Source organism: Betta splendens, chromosome 5 (assembly GCF_900634795.4).
Source record: "Betta splendens chromosome 5, fBetSpl5.4, whole genome shotgun sequence".
NCBI lineage: Eukaryota > Metazoa > Chordata > Actinopteri > Anabantiformes > Osphronemidae > Betta > Betta splendens.
This window is the reverse complement of record NC_040885.2, coordinates 16,059,244-16,076,996: the sequence shown is the minus strand read 5'-3', so window position 1 is coordinate 16,076,996 and position 17,753 is coordinate 16,059,244. Positions and strand designations below refer to the sequence as shown.

General features: G+C 47.5%; 3 protein-coding genes across 6 annotated transcripts in view; 1 reads left to right on the top strand and 2 right to left on the bottom strand.

The window, feature by feature from the left end:
* Positions 1 to 51: 51 nt before the first annotated feature.
* On the top strand, positions 52 to 2,010 carry rplp2 (ribosomal protein, large P2). Its single transcript, XM_029151817.3, has 5 exons — positions 52 to 194; positions 1,318 to 1,441; positions 1,526 to 1,574; positions 1,659 to 1,760; positions 1,882 to 2,010. Exons 2-5 carry the CDS (start codon positions 1,319 to 1,321, stop codon positions 1,956 to 1,958), a joined length of 351 nt encoding a protein of 116 aa, XP_029007650.1. The 5' UTR covers positions 52 to 194; position 1,318; the 3' UTR covers positions 1,959 to 2,010.
* A 1,245-nt stretch (positions 2,011 to 3,255) lies between these two features.
* LOC114856126 (uncharacterized) lies at positions 3,256 to 6,099 on the bottom strand. Of its 2 annotated transcripts, none has more exons than XM_029151816.3 (6): positions 5,781 to 6,099; positions 5,013 to 5,635; positions 4,764 to 4,865; positions 4,568 to 4,629; positions 3,858 to 4,118; positions 3,256 to 3,722 (listed from the first exon to the last, which is right to left on the bottom strand). In XM_029151816.3, exons 2-6 carry the CDS (start codon positions 5,623 to 5,625, stop codon positions 3,684 to 3,686), a joined length of 1,077 nt encoding a protein of 358 aa, XP_029007649.1. In that variant the 5' UTR covers positions 5,626 to 5,635; positions 5,781 to 6,099; the 3' UTR covers positions 3,256 to 3,683. The 2 variants fall into 2 exon arrangements, with proteins under 2 accessions (XP_029007649.1, XP_029007648.1); XM_029151815.3 differs by having other exon boundaries at positions 5,863 to 6,096.
* A 3,053-nt stretch (positions 6,100 to 9,152) lies between these two features.
* Positions 9,153 to 17,753, bottom strand: part of LOC114855118 (potassium voltage-gated channel subfamily A member 10) — a 48,260-nt gene continuing 39,659 nt past the window's right edge. For 2 of the 3 annotated variants that reach the window (XM_029149947.3, XM_055508948.1), the window contains exon 2: positions 9,153 to 12,301. In XM_029149947.3, coding sequence (XP_029005780.1) covers positions 10,473 to 12,164 — 1,692 coding nt within the window. In that variant the 5' untranslated portion in view covers positions 12,165 to 12,301 and the 3' untranslated portion in view covers positions 9,153 to 10,472. Of the gene's footprint in view, positions 12,302 to 13,216; positions 13,895 to 17,753 lie in introns of those variants that run through there. The other variant, XM_029149946.3, reaches the window with a different exon arrangement.

Below are 17,753 nucleotides of genomic sequence, written 5' to 3'. Positions count from 1 at the left end.
AACGTATAACAGTTTAATGCTAGATAAAAGGTGTAACTCAAAGTGTATTTATACTGGAAATGTGACGTTAATGACTGACGTCGGAACGAGCCAATGACATGACAGCAGGTTAATCTTCTACAATTTCGGTACCGCCCCCTCTCCCTCCCGGATTTCCTAGCGTGACCGACGTTTCGTGTCTCTTTAGACTTAAAGTAAGTGACGGTTTTAACTTTTTTTTGCTACCATCCCTAGAACCTCCTATCGTCTACGACTGATTTCAAAGACTGAAAGACGTGTTACTGTGTGTTACATATTTAGTGTAGCGTCATAAACTAGAACAGACTCACTGTACGCCATGTTGCTTCTGTTAGCCGTCAGTTACAGCCATGCTAGCACATGCTCTGAATAACAGGCCCCGGCAAACATGGTGAACCTGCCTCAAGAGCTTCGGTCACGCTGGGTAGCAGCTTAACGTGCCCTTTTATGTTTCTGTCCGAGCTCGATTTCATTTTACAAGAATTCACAATCAAAGCCAATGTTAGCTTTCCCTAATACACGAGGCGCTCACACTGAGGCTAACCCTGGCTAAAGCTAACGTCAATGTCCGCCCTGCCAAGCGTCTGTGAAGTTGTAAGGATGCTGTGACACATCTATACCACTGAGTCTGTAACGATCTACCAGGCTTAAAACGTTGGTTCAGTGTTTACTACACATATGTACAGTATGTTCTGATAAAAGATAACCTAATTAATGATGCTACCATGCGGTGGCCGCCTAGTGGTCAATAAATGAAAAACATGTGATCTACATCCAGACCAAGTATAGCATATTTAGCTTATTACAGTAATGCAAGATGGTTAAATTCCCAATTCAGAATCTCTATATAACACATATTAAGGTTGAAAAAAAGAGTAATTTATTAGTTTATCAGTATTTGCTGTTAATTGTGAGAAATCCCCAAAAATCAAACTACAGAATATAAGATGTTCAAATCAACAGTTTTAAAGTTGAGGGGTAGTGGGTGGTTTCTAAGCAGGCACTTAAGTCACTGACCAGCTTAACAGACAAGTTGAGAGATGCAGAGTCCTACTTTTGCTTTGCCAGGTCTGTTTTTACACTGCTGTGGGTAGAGCATTGGCCTGGGAAGCAGGAGGTGCAGGTTTAAACCCACCAGGTGTGTCCTTGAGTAAGACACTTCGCACTAGCTCCCTGGGCACCTTGCAGGGCAGCCCACTGCTCCCCCAAGGATGGGTCAAATGCAGAACCAGTTTCATTGTGAACCGATGGGATAATGACCAATAAAGACTTTCTTCTTTTCTTATTGTCTCATGGCAGAATGCGTTACGTGGCCGCTTACCTCCTGGCTGTGCTTGGTGGAAACACCAGCCCCTCTGCAAAGGACATCAAGGCCATTTTGGGCAGTGTGGGAATTGAGGCCGATGACGAGCGCTTGAACAAGGTGTTTAACGGTTGGCAACTTCAAGAGTTTGTTTCCCATTGCAAATGCTGCTTGGTAAACATTAAATGTGGCATTTCTTTTTAGGTCATAAGTGAACTAAATGGGAAAGACATCAACGAAGTCATGAACTCAGGTAAAGGTGGTAAATGAAACAGAAATAAAGAGTTGCTGTAATGGAAGATGTTTAAAAATGCCTACTTGTCTCTTTTTTCTACAGGCCTGTCTAAGTTAGCCTCCGTTCCAGCCGGTGGAGCTGTAGCGGCCCCTGCTGCTGCCGCTGCCACTGGGGCCGCTGGGGCTGGAGCTGCGCCTGCTGCTGGTGTGTATTTACCCTTCATGATGATTCTTACTGACACCTAAGATCAGTTTTATTGATTCTGTATTTGAAAGTCATTCGGTCTCGTAGTCTTGACTTGTGTCTTTGTCTTTTTTTTTTTTAGCGGAAGAGAAAAAAGAAGAGAAGAAGGAGGAATCCGAGGAGTCCGATGAAGACATGGGCTTTGGGCTCTTTGATTAATCCGTGTTCTCTGTGTTTAAAAAGCAATAAAAATGTAAAAGGTTTACAGAAATTGTTGCATTTTTGTCATTTCGAATATTGCTTTTGATTAGTGTTTTGATTGCACAGGTAATCACTGTCAACAGACTGTTGCATTACTACTGTTTAATAATGGGCATTAGGAAATTCCATTTTTTCCTTTTGACATTAATGTTACTTACTCCAGTGTCTTACCTGCTATGAGCCACGACTCAGCTGTGACAAAAGCTCATAATACTAAAGTTTTATTGGCTCTGTCTCAGCTAGAACTGCAGCTTCCAAAGCTATAAATGAGCTGTGAATCATCTGTAACCACCCTTCTGTGTTTTCAGTTCTACTCTGCATTGGTTTCATAGCAGCTTCCATGTATACTGAACAGTGCTACGCACGTATTGTTCGTAATCCTGGAAAAAAAACAATGATGGTTATTCTTCCTGTGGCCTTAAGTACTATCACTTGTTTAGCAATTGATCACAGAGCTTCAGACATCACTTATTACACATCTAAGATGAATGTGTTCCATACATGCCTGTTTTTTCCGGTTCAAGTGAGGCACGGTTGTCTAAAATTCCCCATGAGTCTATTGGCTCTGAAGTATTTAGGTGCCCCTTGCTTTTTTCTGCCTGCGGGGGAAACCTGTTTTACAGGTGAGAGCCATCACCGCACGATGCAAACACAGAGGTGACAGCTGTCACAATTCATCTCATAATTACCCAGCGCCTTATTCTGAGTCTACTATATACAATACTGCAAGCTGCCAACAATGTGGTCAAAGCCTAGGAACCTATCGATCATATACTGTATGAAGCAGTTGAAGAAAACTAAAAATGTTAAACATTTCACGGTGGCATGCTCGTTTCACTAGTCCTGCAAGTTTGTACACATCCCAGCGTTGGCTGCAGGCTATTATTCTCCACAGTTCAGATGAACTCAGTAACAAGGCGGCCAAGGTGTGGCCCAACCAAGGTCTTGCTGTTAGCTCTTATCTGTTTGTGCCGAGCTCTTATCTACCGGAGGACTGCTTCACTAACCTTTAAGACCGGGACATTTAGATGCTTAGTGATGTATGAATCTAGGTTTATACTGTAGAAAAAGTCCAGGTGAATGAACTCTGCCTTGTCTTTATCCATTTGTTTTATAAACACTAACATGTATATTGCTGAAAATCCGAGAGCGACCGGTTCAATATCAACTGTGGAGCTGAAATTAATATTTAGTATCAGTGTAGGTAGTTTTTTGTTGTTTATGGTTTAAAATGACTAAACATCAAAACTCAGAATTATAAAAAATATCTTTTATTTCATTCTATAATATGAATGCCAGCATTCATAACAACAATTAGGTCACAGCTTAGTTCATATTTGTTTAGCTTATTATCTTAAGTTTAAGAAATGATTGCGAGGTCCTTTGGAATAATTAAAAGTTATTACAGTGATGGTCTTGACATTTTTAGTGTCTCTGTTTCGTCCCACATTTCAACACACCCAGATCTGCCAAGTGCTCATTTTTCACATCATGTTGAACTACTACACAAGTGATCTAATGCAAAAGTGAAAATAAAACGGGTCTACCATCAGGGCAGTTCTCTATTCTAAAAATACCCAAAAGGGGACCTTTGCTTGCAACATGTTTTTAACCTCATCTGTGATATTGGACCAAGACTTGACACCTATTATTGCACCAGTGTTTCTGATTCTGCACAGTTTTTCAGTCATCGCAGTCGGACCAGGGATGATCCGTGCACGCCTGTGAGACAACAGAGGGGGTTGCAAATCAAGCACCATCATGAGACAACAGAACATGAAAAAGCTGAATCCCTCTGAGCCCCGTACGTTTCTTTAATACTCAGCGTTCCCATCTGTTTCATATGATGATGCTCACCTGTTTGTACTCGAATCTGTCCTGCAGGTAGCGGTTCCCCAGACACGTGATGTGACTCAGATTCTGCCTGGAGAGCCCGGCGATCCTGGCCGTGAAGTCCAGCGTGAATGCCAGTTTGACCAGCTCGGGTGCTGTTGGTAAGACGGTGAGAGGCTCGGTGGTCGGCGGCGCTTCCTTCTCCAGGTAGGCGTCAGCCAAGCGCTGGAAGGAGGTGTACGACATGCCCTGGAAGAAGTTGTTCAGGGTGGAATTATCTTTGAGCTGCAAAAATAAGAAAAAGTGTCAGCACAATAAACATTATCCATTATTATGAGTAAAGCAACACTAATAAATGGCTTAAACACAAAATAATGGGTACTTGTCCATTGTACACTGGACATTTATCCATAATAAAGTGAAACCACATGCCTCAACACCATGTTTTGCATAGCACTGTTCTACACCTGACTGTCTCTTGCTTTTATCGCCTCTGTTATCTGTGCTGTCGTCACTGGTTTCTAGGCTTCTTCTGTCAAAGTGTTTTCAGGAAGCAGAGAGCAGATTCGCAGACTTTATGGTCGTTTTAATGGGTAACTCTTTGTGCTTTTGCTAAAGCGGCTTTGACAACCTGGCTGTTAAAAACTCATCAGACATATTCTCAATCTGATCTGATTAGGAACCATTGTGCACTTTGAACCCTGTTATTATTTCCCAAACAGCAGTGAACCAACCTTGTCGTCTATGGCATCGCTCTCCTCCTTCGTCAGAGCAAGGATCCTGTTCATTAATTCCTCTGAGAATGAAACAGAAGTGAAAGGGAAATAAGGCCATTGACAATAAACACATTTTTCAAATGCAGTTAAAATGGTCGACTGAAGGTATTTTAGCAGAATGTTACTGTATCAACACAAAACAATAGGCTTTTACCATCTAAAAGAGGTCGAACTTCCTCTTTGACTTTAACTTCGTGGACTATTTTTTCCAGTTCCTCTGACACCTTCTCGTAGTAAGAATACGTAGGTTCCACAGCTGCAAGAAGACACATTTATGTGTAAAAGCACCAACGACAGGAACATGATGCATTCTTTTCATTTTGATGCCAGAAAAAATACACCTTGACATGTGTATATATTTAACATTACTACGCCGAGGGTGATGCTTCCTGCCCAGACCCACCTTCCACTCCAGTGATGTCGGCCAAGTTGTGGTCTTGACTCAGTTTATTTGGTTTAATCAGAGAGCGGTGTTTTTTGGAGGCCCTCCTTCTGCTGGACTTTCTCCTCAACGACTTCTTCTTCTGTAACGTGATGGTGGGTGTCGGCAGGCAGTTGGTCGGAGCAGTGGACACGTTGTCGTCCTCGAAGGCGTCGGGCGCCTCCGGGCCGCTGTCCGGCTCGTCGTCTTTGTCCTCGTTGCTCTTCCGGCTGAAGATGCTGAACAGACCTTTCCAAAACGAGGGCTTCTTGGTCTTCTTGGACTTTTTGCCGGGCTTCGCGGAGGACACCTCGCTGGGAAGCGGACCAGACCGGACCGGGAGGGGCTCCACCACCGTGCTGGCCTCCTCGTCGTTTAACTGGTCGTCCAGGTGAAGCGAGGGGTCACTGGAATGCCTGCGGTGCTTCTTGGTCACCCACTTTTCCTTCCTCTCCTTTCTCTTCTCTATCAGGTTCCCGTCATTTAAGCTGATGCTGCGCTTGACGTAAACCTCCAGCAGACGGATTGTGTCTCTGTGAGGCACGGAAATCAACGGGCCGTTGATCATGGAGTGTCTCTCTGGCTTGGTTTCCATGGTAGGATGGCTACAAAAAGACCAAAACACCATCACATATACAGCGGGTGAAACAGTTAGTTGATTATTGTGCTAATTATGGCTCAACTAAAGCTCTTATAATGCTGTGTCCTGTAATAACGGATAGAAAGCTGTGACATTTACAGTAAACTTACTGAGACGACCAGGAATAGGAAGTACAACTAAAGGCTGTGCAGTCATTAAACCTCCAGGCTCCGTCTGGGTCTGAGGACTCACCTCGGCTCTTCCTCCCACTCGGATCGTGCACCACTTGTCGTCGTCGCCGCGTCCGGCTCGTGCGGTTTATCTGTGGCCGGCGATAAGTGCGCGTGCAGTACCTGCTCGGGGATCCACCCAGGTGCGCAGGCGTCGCAGGGCCCAAGCGTCACCTGACGAGGTGCGACTACGTCAGCGCGGGCTGTTTACGGTTTCGGCGCGGCAGTTCGGTGGGTTGGACCCGGACACGTTGCACGAGGAAGTGCGCGAAGAAGCGCTTCCTATCAGACCGCGCCGTTCCGCAGAAACGCAGAGTTACGCGCCTGCTTTAGTTTACCGTCTGCGTTAGTCTCGTGACTGTACGCACGAGAGTATATTTAGCACAGTATATGTATATTTCTACTGTGTACAGGGATGTAATAGTGCGGTGATAAGGCGGGGTGCTGTACTGGTTAATGCTGGTTAAAGTTCTTTAAATGAGAAAAAACACAAACAAACACTTATTCTTTTGGTTTATTGTTTTCATTCAGGCATGTAGATTTAATTCTATCCAGGAAATTAGTGTAATTTTTTGCTCGATTTACAGTAACCTTCACCGAATTTGATTACACATCGAAGGATGCCCTAGATTTTGAAATTGCCACACCCTGCATTCAGATAACATACGCGCAGACAGTCAAAGGCTTTCAGGAAACGGCTCCGAGAAAAACAACAGCTATTCATTTACAGCAGCAATTTCCCCGACAGCTATCAGGTTTCATGGCTGGTTGTGTATGAGTAATGTCTCATAGATGCGCTTCCTGGAAACATTCTTGCAACCTAAAGCAATCCTCCAATGTCATCACCACAGCAGCGTCTGACCCGGTGCTGGTTCAGTCAAATGGACCTGTTACAGGCCTGTTTACACGCAGGACGCTGCTGCAGCCGTGTACAATCCGTATGAGCCTCTGGCAGAGTTCTCTGTGTGTAGTACCCACATAGCGCCGCTAGGGGTCCCACTGAGCGCTGGGCGACACCAGCCGCCTGTGGCTGCACATTATACAGTATCGCTTACAGTAGGTTCCATGTAGGCAGTGGTGGAGAATAACAGCAGTAATTTAAGTTCAAACACAATTGCCTACAGATTATTTGCTCTGAGCGCTGACAGGAAAGTGTAAATCAGCAACAAAAGCATACGAAGGAAGAATTAAAGTCAAAGCCACAATTTGAGAGTCAGGTTGTGTAATTTCATGACAAATGTTACATTTTAATAATCGATATACAGCCGTGTTTGTTCATCAGTGTCGCGGCACCCAGTTCTGTCACTGTATCACTGCACTTTGATTGCTGCCGGCCTTGGACGTGAAAGGTGCCCGTAAGCCTCTGGAGGCATCGGGTTTTTACCGTCTGATCCCAGGAGGTACTTTTGCTCACCTTCTTCATTTTTCATGGGTGTTAAGCAGGACAAATGCGAGACTCACGTTCCGTCCCACAAGGTCCGGGCTCTGACCTCCAGGGCCGACACAGTCAGCAGTCACGGTCATCAACCTTATCTCCCTCCGTCATTAGCCCGTCCTCTGACCGGGTCCTTCCTCCGAACTCACGTGACTGATGGGAACAACCTGCATGCAGACAGAGCACAGAGCCACAGCAGTGAAGCGTGCGTCACACTCATGTGTTTACAGTGTAACCTGTAGCTGCTATTTGTGTATTTGTTTAAGTTACAGTAAATCCCATTGTTGTTTGAATCATTTAACATGTCGGGAACAAAGGTTGTCTCACAAACCGTCAGGATCACAGGGAGCTTTGTAAACAAGGTGAATAAAGTTGAGTTAATGTGTAATAATTTTATGTTATGTGCTGCAGCACTGAGGTAATAAAACTAGACATTATGTAACTGCTGGTGGGACTTTTTAAACCTGAATGGTGAGAAGTATGTTTACATGTTTATGAGGGAAATTTTGGATCATGTGTTTTCTGTAAAAAAAACAAAACACATGCTTTCAAGGTCATAGAGTAAATATATACATTTCTTTAAACAGCTGTTTCTGTAACCTGTTTTTTTTTACTTCATTCACATTTGCCCTGTAGTACTTATAAAAGTAATGCAAACCCCATGTCTGGATGTTGTTCGTCAGCAAAGTCAGGTCACGGAATCGATGGCCCAAGTGATGATGCAGGTGAGCACAGCAGAACCTTAATGGATATCGAACCCCAGTATTAACGCCAGCCGCGCTCCTAAAAAGCAGCGTGTCCCCACTTTGATCCAAAATGTCCGAGCAAGGTCACCGTAGTCCAGCGCCAGCGGCGGTAACCGGAGCCCGGGAGGCTTCATCCGACCACACGGCTCCCCTGCCTCGGCCCGGGACCTTGCCCTCTGGAGGTCAAACCCCAGCGCAGCCCTGAAACTGGCCTATAATGTGTCTGCTGACCCAACAGTAACGCAATCCACCCACACGAGACTCGCTGCAGCTCTGGTGTGAGACCTGTCCATTGTCCCCCCCTCCCCCCCAGCAACGCACCGCAGCCTGTCACCGAGCGAGTGACGGCAGGGCACAGTCGTGCAAAGGGGTATTTTTAGCCGTAGAAACGGGTGCCGTTCAGTCGCCGGGTCTCGGTGTCGGAACCGTCTGCTGGTCTTTGAGTGGATTTCCTGGGGCGAACCTCTATCAAAGGCAGGATGGATCCGATCTCTTCGTGGAACACCCGATGAATTATAAATGAGACACCCGCGTTGGCTTGACCTTGCCGGAGCCACCTGTCTGTTGGATGCTATCGGCTTTCATCTTTGGGATATGGCTTCGAGATCAGCGATCAGCGCAGGAGGGGGACGCGCCCACCTCCACTCCAACTACAGGCACCAGAAGCAGAACCGACGAGGCCGCGGAAACGGCGGCACACAATTAAAGCAGGAAGTAACGCGATGAGAGAGCTTCACGTCCTCCGCTCACAGCACCTCCCCATGTGTCAAGTCTCCATCCGTCGGTCACCCTCCACGTTCCTCCCACATACTTTTAGCGGGCTCCGTCACCTCGGCTCTGTGTTTGACAACAGGCCCGTTACAGAACACGCGGCGAGAAACGTCTGCTCCTCCGGTCGGCCGTCGACGCCAGATATAAATAAGCAGATGCCGCGCGGCCGTGGGAGAGGGACGCCGTCACGCCATCAGCACCAGCAGCGAGAGCGCGTTAATAACAGCTAACAGGAGGCGATAATGAGGACGCGTCCCTGGAGCCTCGGTCTGACACTCACACCTCCTTCAGCCGCCGCGGAGCACGTGCAGAGAGGGAAGTTTGAATCTAGTCACAAAGGTCACGGAGGTCGAACCATCACACAGGGCGGGTACACGTTTAATGAAAGGCACTCTTTACAGGATAAATAAAACAGCGCATTATGACACCGTTCTGTAAAAGGTTGACACATACAGTAACGATGCTCACATATGAAGTAAAGTGCTGAGGACCAGTGTGACCACGTCACCTTATTGCATTTCATTCACTTATTGCTTTGTCCACAAGTCATAAGTCCTTTTTTGCTGCTTTCATTGGACACATTGAGTTATAGCTGCATCCACTGTATTTATGCATCATAATCTACATTTGCAGGCCTGAAATGCAGCATGCACAGATAGAACTGATTCATCAGCTCCATCATCAGTATCATGGAACATACATACAATCGCCTAATCATGACTAAGATGCTATGTTAAATACAGTCATTGTGTCAAACATTCAGTTAATAAGAGTTAAAACTCGTTTGGGCACAAAATGCCATGCAATTAAAAAAAAACAACCTCTACAGTAAATAGAGAAACGTTTTCATCAGTTTGTCTTTGTCTTCCCTCGCTCAGTGCAATGAAGTGATATGTTTGTGAGTAAATTCACATTATAAACATGTAGGAAGGATTATTTTGCATGTTTTGGTTAAAAAAAAAAAAAAGAGATGCGAAGGACGTTGATGAATTAAGTGTAAATCAGCCGCATGCAAGCGCTGCATGTGATACAGCAGCGAATAGTTTGATTTATACTTCGCACTCGACCTTATCTACAAGATTAATAGCAGCCATGCTAACGTGCAGCCGTCCATTAGGGGCCTATTGTTGTGCCGGCGTGTGTGGAGGCGCTGCCAGCTAAGCATTCACAGATATAGATTTGCTGATGAGGCGATGTGGGCGCTGATCGTCCTCCCGCTTCACACACGGCGCGTCTGCGCGTCCTTGAAGCTCACATCAGCTCCCGCTGCAGCTGGATTTTGCTGAATATGAAAGAAAGTGTGGACTAACATTGAACCGTGATGTAACGTGAGCTGCGGGTACAGTTACTTCCAGCTTCAACGCAGTGTTTATTTTGGATGAAGTTACTGATCTGAAGCTGGAAGGAGACGAAACATCGTCCACAAATGAGCCGTGGCTGTTTTCTTCAGGTTACAGATAATGATGCCCCTCCAGATAAATGCTATGTTAATTGCCCTTTCCCACGTCCACAGGCAGACAGACAACTCGTGTAACCCATGTCTGTCTCGCCACACTTTGCCTGTTCATTATGGGATGTTATTCACAACCGCTGCCGTGTTTGGAGTAGAAAAGGTGAAGACCCGGCGTTCCAGCTCAGCGAGCAGCGGTGCTGGATTTGAATCAGCCACTTCGCTTTGCATCAGTGCATGCCGTTCTTCTCATTCTGCCACGTCCCGTTACTTTTGTTCAGGGAAGACGTGCTCCCGTACTTGTTAGCGGCTGACATTTTCTGGGCCGCCTCCGTCGCCGCGTCGATCATCTGTTTCTCCTCCTGCTCCGTCTCTCTGTGGTAAAAGTAGTTGAAGTTGGAGACGATGACCGGGACGGGCAGAGCGATGGTCAGGACGCCAGCGATGGCGCAGAGGGTGCCCACCATCTTGCCTCCCATGGTGATCGGACACATGTCCCCGTATCCCACCGTTGTCATGGTCACCACAGCCCACCAGAAGCCATCGGGGATGCTCACAAACTGCGTCTGAGGCTCATCCACTTCTGCAAAGTAGATGGCACTGGAGAACAGGATGACTCCTATGAAGAGGAAAAAGATGAGCAGCCCCAGCTCCCTCATGCTGGCCTTTAAGGTCTGACCCAGGATCTGGAGGCCTTTTGAGTGTCGAGAGAGCTTAAAGATTCTGAAAACTCTCACTAGACGAATTATTCTCAGTATTGCCAATGACATGTTCTGACCAGACGTCACATCCTCGTCGGGGGTTGTTGCCAGCTCTGTGCCCAGGGTCACGAAGTAGGGAATTATAGAGACTATGTCGATGACATTCATGATGTTGTTGAAGAACTCACTTTTGCTCGGGCACACCACGAAGCGGACGCCGACCTCGAAGCAGAACCAAATGATGCAAATAGTCTCCACTATGAAAAAGGGGTCTGTGAGGTAATCCATGGCGTCTTTGGTGCCGCGGTGAGAGGCGGAGCCGTCTTGAGAGCCGTTGACTGTTTGCGGCAAACCCGTGAGGAGGTCACTGTCGTCCCTGAACTCCGGCAGCGTCTCCAGGCAGAAGATGAAGATGGAGATGACGATGACCAACACGGAGACCAGCGCTACAGACTTGGCTGCGCTGGAGCTCTCGGGGTATTCGAACAGGAGCCAGAACTGTCGCTGGAGTTCGTTGGTGGGCAACAGGACCTCCGGCTCCTTGATAAATCCTTCATCTTCACGGAACTGCTCAATGGCCTCGTGGCCTAACTCATAGAAGACGATTTCGTTAGCAAAGACATCTAAGGGAACATTGGCTGGTCGGCGGATCCTGCCCCCGGACTGGTAGTAGTACAGAATCCCATCAAAGGACGGACGGTTCCTGTCGAAGAAGTACTCATTCCTCATTGGGTCGAAGTAGCGTATCCTCTTCACGGGGTCACCAAGCAGCGTCTCCGGGAACTTGTTCAGGGTGCTGAGCTGGGTCTCGAACATCAGGCCTGAAATATTGATGACGACTTTTTCGTCTTTTTCCTCCACGTAGTGCTTTTCGAACAGATCTTCGTTGTCATAGCAGTCCTTGGCCATTTTGCTGAAGACGCTGTCGGTGGGAGATTCGCTGTTGATCAGGAGCTTCAGGTTGGAGATCAAACTGCCACTGCTGGAGTTGGCCTTCATGGTGAGAGTCACGGGGGTGGATGGCGACAGCCCCTCCTGGCCGGCCTGGTGCCCGCGGCGTCCTCTGTGCGGCGACTGGTTGGGGGAGGTCAGGTGGTGCATCAGGAGGTTCTGATCCGGCGCCTCGGAGGTGGGCGAGGTCGGGTACCCGGAATCGCTGGGGTCGCCCAGGTTGATGCCGACATCATCCATGTTCTCAAAGTTGACGAGGGGCACCTCCATGGCCCGTTCTGTCAGTTCCCACGGCTCCGACTACCCGCCCGCTTGCAGCAGCCTCCGCCGGCAGCGCCAAACTGGAGATCCCGTCCGGGCGCCCCCCTCGTCATTCAGTCTGCTGCTCGCTGCGCCTCGGTTCAGACCTGTGTGCAACCAAGAACAGCTAAGTTGTGTTGGATTTTGTTAGATGGTGCAATACAGTTCTGTGGGTAACGAGGTTTTTCTGTCAGCTCCTGTTTGTATCAGCAGTGGAGCTGCCATCTGATACTGTGCTGCTACAGTTATTTTTTCCACCCAATTCTCTCCAATGACCTAAACCAAAGAACGAACTCAGCAAATCTGGCTGGGAAAGTGCTTACACTGGGTATGGATAGTATTATTGCTGATGATCTGCTATAAACTGAACAGGTTTCATATCCCATATGGAAAAACCTGTTTTTGACTCCGATGGCAAAAAAAGTCATAAGCGAACCACATTTATCGAGCTTATTAAAATATCACTTTATATCTACCGACTACATAGATTCAACGCAATCCTGTACCAGCATCGCATTTACTTCATTAGCAGCAGTTTGTCATCTCAGCTGTCTGCTTCAGACAGGTAACCAAATCCTGACACGCACTTTTAAGCTGCAACCTCTGTCCACTTGACACCGGGAGCCGCGCTGAGACGCTCGCTTGGCTCCGTTACTACTTAAACTGTAGCACAAAGCAAAAGTCCAGGGAGTTCAGTAGAACTCAGTCTCATTATATGACAATAACATGACAAAGCTATGGCAAAAATAAGTACTGATGTTTCACTGTCACCAAAGAGAAGGGACAGTTGAACAGAAGAGACGAGATCGGTGTTAGATTCACTTCAGCTGCTTCTAAACGGCAACTTTTAGCTTCCAACATCTCACCACTGAACTAACTTTGCTTTTTCCTGACATTGAACCAACATTCAAGGACACCACGGCTGCACTGCAAATGCTAACCTCAAATTACAGGCACAGCATCATCCCAGACGCATGCAAAGCATTGTAATCCAGATGTGTGCAGATGCCAGCGCCACTCACCAGCGTCTCCGCGCTGCAGAAGTGCTCGTGCCCTCTGTGGGCTGCCTGACAGCTCCGCTCCCCGTCTGTCTTCACACTCTCCTTGGTCCAGTCTCACAGTCAGGAGAGTCTCTACCTCTATTAAAGCTCCCACTGGGTAATTTAACACCCCGTGCGAAACCAGAGACCTGAGATACCTACACACTCTCATAAGCATACGCACAAACACACACGGGCGACTGGCTGTGTTCTGAATGTGGGGTCACCGGGCTTTGTTCTCCCTGCTCCCTCCTCCGGCAGCGGGATCAGTGAGACGCTATAGGTAGTTCCTCGATGGGAGATTTGCTCTGCAGGAGCCAATCACTGTTTGATGTGGAGAGGAGAAAGGGGGACCCACTGTTTCCCCTCTTTCTTTCCTGCGGAGTAAGCATCCACATGCAGGATCATCCTGTCCACCCTCACCTTGGGGATTATACTGCATTCACTCGCCGTCAGCGTGCTTGTCATCGCTCTCAATACCTGCAGCCGAGCACATCTGCCTGGCTGGGATTCAGCTTTTCCTTAGTGACGGATGCTGACATGAGCTGTTACTTCCTAAAACCTGAGTTTACTGTGACTTGTTTATGACCAACACAATTGTTCTCCCAAATCCCATCGAACATTTCCGTCAGTTTCCCAGTTTGGAAACTCAAATGACACAAATGACTCAAATGACAAGATAAGGTTTAGATAAGGTTAATAAATACTTTCCTTTTCCACTGGGTTTTTTTCTCCATAGAGGCATTAAGCACCGATATGAGAGTGAAAGGGCTGATAGAGTTAAGAGAGAGTAAAAACCGTCATTTTGAGTGGAAATCTCTGTCCCTGCCAACTCCAGCACCTTTGTACCTTCCAGCAATTAAAGGTTTGTCAGATTAACAAAGTAGCTCTGTGGCTTGTGATAAGGATAATTAAAGGTTCAATTCAAATTATGGAAAGGCTGGATGCCCCTTACCGAATCCTCCAGGGTAGTGACAAACTTAAAAAGTTAACATTGTACTTTTTCAGAAGGGCGGCCAATTTGGCAGCACGGCTGAATCTTGTGTTACCCGATAGCGAAGCCATTTGCCTGTAACCAGACAGCATCCCCTCGTCTCGCTCCCGCCGGCTGCTGCTGCTGCAGCCGCGAGCCGCCTGCTCCCGTAACATTGCAGTGAGACGCACCACTGCAGCCACACGGCCTCAAGGTCACGCCAAACTTCACAGTCCCCGCTCCGCTATGCATCACGCTGTCGCCTCCAGCGGGCTCATTACGCGAGCTCGCCGGCGCCTCGGGGACCTCACAGTAAACTGAACATGTTTTGCACTCGGGATGTGGTGCGAGTTCATCCCCGTGGAGCACAGGGAGGCTCGACAGCCTGAGTGTAGAAGGAGCTGTTTCCCACGAATTTGTCATTGAGAGTGTGCTCAGGTGATAATGTGATCTAAAGCAGCAGCTGCTGCAGTGCCACTGGTCCCAGCAGCCCGGCAGAGGGACAGCACCCCCCCCCACCCTGCCACCCTCCGTGTCTCTGAACCCTCCCCCTGACGACTCCGCTACACGTTAGTGTCGAGCATGTCCGTGACGCGGACTGACGCCTGGGAGGCAGAGCTACAGTCATTTGATCGTCTAAACTGGAGGAAATGCTAAAATAAACAAGGGATTAAACCGTCTTACAGTATTTTTTATGTGTTTTCTACAGTAACTGTGCTTTTCGACCAGCTCTGGCATGTTTCACATCCCGTCAGGAGGTCAACATGCAGCATGCCTCCGTCCACTGAAGGCCACAGGTCTATAAAGTGCACGTCAAGTATCACGTTATTCTACACTAGTAATTTTATCGGCGTTGTAAAAGTAGCTGGTTATTCTACTCGTGTAACCGCGTGTACCCCACTGACTATTACACATGGCTCATTATTTGATTTCTTCACTCAGTGCATGATGGCAGCAACAGTTCCTCAGTAGATTGTTTGTGTATTTAGGATTAGAGTCCATATTAAAAACACAGACATAAACTTGAGGTAAAAATAATCAAATATGGAAATAATGATTTATTTAAGGTTTCTATTGGGATGAGCTACAACTAACGACTCCTTGGTGGCAACTTACTCTAACAAACAAAAAGCCTGAAGGTAAAACAGCAAGAGTGCGATTTTAAGACGTCAAACTTCGAATTAATAGTTCCTTTGACGATAGCACGAAGCTGTGAATGTTTAACTACAGTGACATGACGGCAATTTGCATCAACATGTTGTATTCCATACAAACAGCTGTAGTTCCCGTACGGAAGCTGTGAGGTCATAATGTACGGTACATACAGTCTGAATATCGGGCCATGACTGTCTAGAAGAGTTTATATGAAAGCATATTTTGAAGTAACATAACCACCTGCCAAACATCCACAAGGTCCATTTCAGCCATTAAATTCCTTTCCCTTCGCTGTTGAGCCTGCACTGTGCACTCCAGAAACTCTTCTTCTATTAAGAAGATTAAGCAACTCATGAGATCAGCCTGGGGAGCCGCCCGCACACATGAGCAGCGTGGACTGTTTATTTCCTCACTAATTAAAAACACCAGCACTAATCTGGCACGAGTCCTGGGGTCTGTCACGGTTTGGAAGGAGGCGATAAAGCGATCAGGATGGAGCCACAGCGTAAACACTGCGATCCTGGGTGGCTTTAAAGGCGGACTACATGCTGCCTCTACCACTGAGCCGGTCTTAACTTAAGAGCCAGCGTAGGTTCCCTCAAAGCTTTACAGCAGAGACGAGCTTCTTCTCTGCAGGGTGAATACGCGACCCCCTGCTCTGACGGTGGCACGGCTCGCCGTTGGACCGGAACCATCCTCATCTGGAGGAGAAGCGGGTCCGGCCAACTCCTCCTGAGTGAACCCCTGTTTGTGCAGCATGAGGCTCATTTTTCTCATTGCTAGTCGCGTCCTGGACCCGTCCGGTGCTGCTGCGCCCTCACATCGTATTTCACACCTGTGAGCAGAAATCACAAGTCACACGCTAACTTTTCTCGCTGCGTTCACCTTTGAGTCGGTAAAAGAGGCCTTTTACATGGATGCGGAGAAATGTAACATCAAATCAATTGAGTCTACGCTTTATTATCTTAATTTATTAGCAAGAACAGTAAGATAATGTCAGGCCTCATCATCAGACCACAGCCCTCCAACCCCCAGAATACCCATCATGCACCTTCCTCACACACAATACTACTGGGAACGCACTTCGTGTTGGCTTATAAAATATTTCTGCTCTAAAGTGACGAGGGCTCTGGTTGCCCTGCCTGTGCAGCCTCATTGTGCTGGTTTGTGCAGGAATCCGAAACCCCGGCGTGTCTCCGAGGTGCTGAAACGCGCCGGCTGCTGCCATGTTACCGGGGACAGACTGACAGGTATTCAAGGCTAAACACAGGGTATCCCATGCACTGGAACACTGTTGTCATTGTGCAGCTGCATGGCCTGCTGCTTCGGGAGAATAGAGCACTGATGAATCTTTAAGGCTCCAGAAGTGATGGCAGCGGTTTTCACACGCTGGTACGGGTCCGGTAGAGAACAGAAGCGCAGGACACAACCCACATTCAGTGACTCACAGTATCACGAGTATCACGTGCAAAGCGCCCGTCATTTGGTTTGGTGTGTTAAATATTTCATCCACGCATTTGGAAGGGAAGCCGTGATGACACAGGAATGATTTCTGCCGTTGACGGAGCTTTGTTCAGGTCCCAGCAGCGTCTGCCGGATCACTCTATTTGATCAAACATGAATAATAAATGGAGGCAAGCTGCTACACCTCCTCCACTATCTGCTTGCACCTGACACGGAAGCTCCACCCAGGAACCCCGCTCCGTCAGCGCGCCGCCAGCTCCGGTTCCTTACATAATACAGGCGTTCAGCTTTACGGGATGAGGATGTGTCTGCGGTGCGGCTGCAGCTTGTTCAGCTGCCACATGGAGCTAATTCGAGGCGAGAGGCCCTTTCTTGAAGCGCACATTAAGAATAAGCTTAGTGAGATATTGCTCATAATCCACACCTGCCACTAGAAACACACAGAGGTCATTTTACTGCTATGGTCAGGATCACTTCCATTTATGGCTCTGAAATGAACTGATTAATAAGCACTTTTGTCCTGATTTGATCCAGATTAAATTTTCTCCACTGCAGCAATCACTGAGATAAAATCTTTTCTATAAGACAATGTGCATGTTCCAGCTGATAAGCATTCAAATGGCATGGAGGGACGTAAACAGTGGAGCTAGCCGTGAATAGGCACAGCGGTGGAGGCATGGGAACTTCCCCCATCATGCTCGCTGCACAGTTAGGAGTGGGATGTAAAAATGAAAAGAGGCTTTGGGGCTGAAATGTTGATAAAATATTAACTCGCAGGATATTTAAAGCCGCTGACATTCTTTTCCTGGTTGGCATTTTGGCAACAGCTTCACGGGATGTTAAAGCATGTAGGGAGCAGCAGGGAGGCACGCCACGCTTCAGATCAAGAACAGAGAAATGATATTGATTACTAGACTGCATGTATGT